Here is a 2,935-nt window from a genome sequence, read left to right on the forward strand (position 1 = left end):
GCAGGAATGGGATCAAGAAATGTAACGATAACCTTCCTGTTGGATCATATAATCTCTTCACAAGGGGAATTTTTGGCCTGATGGAAGGTACAGAAAACAATATATGACATTTTTTAGAGACTGTTCTTCATGGACATGGGATAGCAGGAAAGAAACTTTATTAGGCTTCTCACTGTAAAATGAACTTTTCATATTACATGGCACAGTAGTTACTGCTAAGACATTTTTGACCTTTTACTTCCAAAATCACAGCAAACCAGAAAAAACAATATCTGCAGGAAAATAAACAAATAAAAACAAACTGAAATCGTGAAAACTAATCAGGGAGAATGTGAATCTAAGTAAAGAAAAACACCAGGTGGATATAGTTTCAGGAGCCACACACAGCGTCTGTTTGTCCACGGTAGGATTACAGATTTCCCTATGCATCTCTTTACATGATGACAGATAATAAAACTATAAGCCCATAGCTAAAATGTTCTTGTAGGTCAGATCACCTAATCCCATCTTCCCAGGATGAGAAGTGAGAGTCTGAGGCAGCAGCATGTTAATACTGAGCTTGTGTGTGGTCACGCTGAGGCTGACACACAAACACAACACAAACGCTGCACTGTTCAAAACGCGCTGCAGTCCAAACCACCACAGAGGATGTTTGTCGCACCACGCTGGTAAAAAGCTGCTGCGTAGAGGAGGACGGCCTTGTCTAAGTCAATGCCAGCAGCGAACAGGGAAGCCACACTTTGATTTTCTTACTTATTTCAACTCGTTTTATTTAAAAAACAGCCAGTTACTTTCGCCTCCTGACGTGGTACAGTGCAGTAAATGAACTCTTCATGATGATGACTGGATGTGCACTTCTGCTGCTAACATGGTATTTTATATGATCAGCTACTGAACTCGGGTGTCTTGGTGTCCTGCCATGTATATAATGTACTGTGTTTATGCAGCATTGTCTTGTTACCAGTGTAACACCAAAATGATCCAATCAGTGACTTACTTGTCTGTTTGTATCTCTTTATGTTTATCTGGGCCACATGCTGCGGTGGCAATGTCCCTGACCTCACCTTATAACCTGAGGACTTGATGTGCACTCCCCTCTTTGTGAGCGTCGACTTCATCCGGATGAAGAAGGACCGTTCCAGAGAGTTATCAGGCGGCAGAAGACTGGGACTGCTGGACTCCACTGAGAGCAACACAAGAAAACACATACAAAGATTCATATATGTTGGGACATATTTACAGAATGTACAGAAACATTTTCCACACACACGCACACAAAAAGGCCGACACACAGTCAAAAAGTAAAGTGAGAGAATCCGACATGGGCTGAAACACGACTGGAATGATTTTAATTTGGTGTAAAAAAAAAAAACATGTTAGCTTTGTCAGCAGGACCAGTCAGCCAATCACAGCTGGCGTCAAGCTGTCAATCATCTCAAAGCAGCTCATGGTGATTAAACGGAGAAATGTCAAAACACATCAAGAGAGAAAGACAAGGCAAACACAATGTTCAGGCACAAATTAAAGGTTTGAGAAAGAGCAACAGCAATTTTGTGTGAAAGCTGGCTGTCAAAATAAAAGCCTCACATGCTTGTTGAATGACTGTGAGACCAAGTGTCTCTACAAGTATCACCAAAATCAAGACAAAGACGACTCTGTACTGTTTACCCAGTCTGTGACAGACAAAGCATCCAACAGGAAGTCAAGACCCCCCTAGTAAGTGCCAGCGGCGTCTGAAGGTGAGACGCTTCATCAGCCAGCCGCCCTCAGTGCCCAGAAATCAGCTGCATATTCATAACTTCTCTATCGATCAGAGAGAGTGATGTGAGGACAGCCAGCCGGGAACGCCCTGACTCACCACACACACCGAGGACACACGCTGGCCAACAATCAAACTGCTGTCCAGGCTACAGACATCGTTACTGTACTTGTGAGGACCCTCAGTGGCATAATGTACTCCCCGGCCATGTTCCTTTTTGTGGTTGTGTCCACCATTTCAAACCAAGATAATGTCTGAGAGTTGTGAACATATCGTATATTGTAAGTCTGCTATTTCCTGCCCGTCCGTCCTGGAAGAGGGTCCCTCCTCTGTTGCTCTTCCTTTAAAGGTTGATTTTTGAGGAGTTTTCCTGAGTCGAGGGTCTAAGGACAGGGGGTGTCAGGTGCTGCACAGACTGTAAAGCCCCTCAAGGAAAAGCTGTGATTTGTGATATTGGTTTGTATAAATAAAACCTGAGTTGACCTGATCTGATTAATTCACGTGGCCACTAGACGTCAGGTCTGATAAATGCAAACAAGTCATTTTAGACATGAACAGTCAGATGGTTCGGTTTGAGAGGAGAATTTCAATTTTTCTCTTTTAACACATTTTGTGAGGTTGTGTATTTGTGTAAACGCTGCACATCATCTGTGTTTTTGAACAGTGAAGGCTGGTTCCTGCCCCCCCTCTACAACACACACACACACACACACACACACAGGTCTCTGGTGGACGCGGTGGTTTGATCAGCGCTGATACGTATTGACGACGTCTAATCTGAAAAGACTGAAAGAAATGAATTAATATGCAAATGCATCTCTTATAATATAAATGTCCTTGAAGAGCGAGAGAGAGCAACTAAAAGAGAGAGGGAGGGACGGAAATGAAGAGAGGACGAGAAGAAAATGGAGAGAGAGAAGGGATGGAAGAAATGAAGACAAAGACGGAAAGAAAAAAGATGGAGACATAAGCAGGAAAACAACAGATGGAGAAAAGTAAATGTAAAAGAGAGAAATGAACGAGAGAGAGAGAGGTGGAAGGAGAAAAGATGTAGGAAAAGAAAGAAAAGGAGGAGAAGGAAGAGATGTAGGAAGAGTAGCAGGACGAGAGGGAGAGAGAGAAGCAACAGGGGAGGATGGGCGGGAAAAACAAGAGGGAAGAGGAGATGGAGGGAGG

The 2,935-nt window shown here is 43.4% G+C and overlaps 1 protein-coding gene across 6 annotated transcripts in view; it reads right to left on the bottom strand.

The window, feature by feature from the left end:
* The window catches only part of npas3 (neuronal PAS domain protein 3), a 276,234-nt gene that overhangs the window by 24,694 nt on the left and 248,605 nt on the right, over positions 1–2,935 (bottom strand). For all 6 annotated transcript variants that reach the window (XM_020611538.1, XM_020611534.1, XM_020611535.1 and 3 more), the window contains one exon: positions 1,065–1,183. In XM_020611538.1, the coding sequence (XP_020467194.1) occupies positions 1,065–1,183 (119 nt within the window). The remainder of the gene's footprint in view (positions 1–1,064; positions 1,184–2,935) is intronic.

Source organism: Monopterus albus, unplaced genomic scaffold (genome assembly GCF_001952655.1).
Source record: "Monopterus albus unplaced genomic scaffold, M_albus_1.0 scaffold115.1, whole genome shotgun sequence".
NCBI classification, from domain to species: domain Eukaryota; kingdom Metazoa; phylum Chordata; class Actinopteri; order Synbranchiformes; family Synbranchidae; genus Monopterus; species Monopterus albus.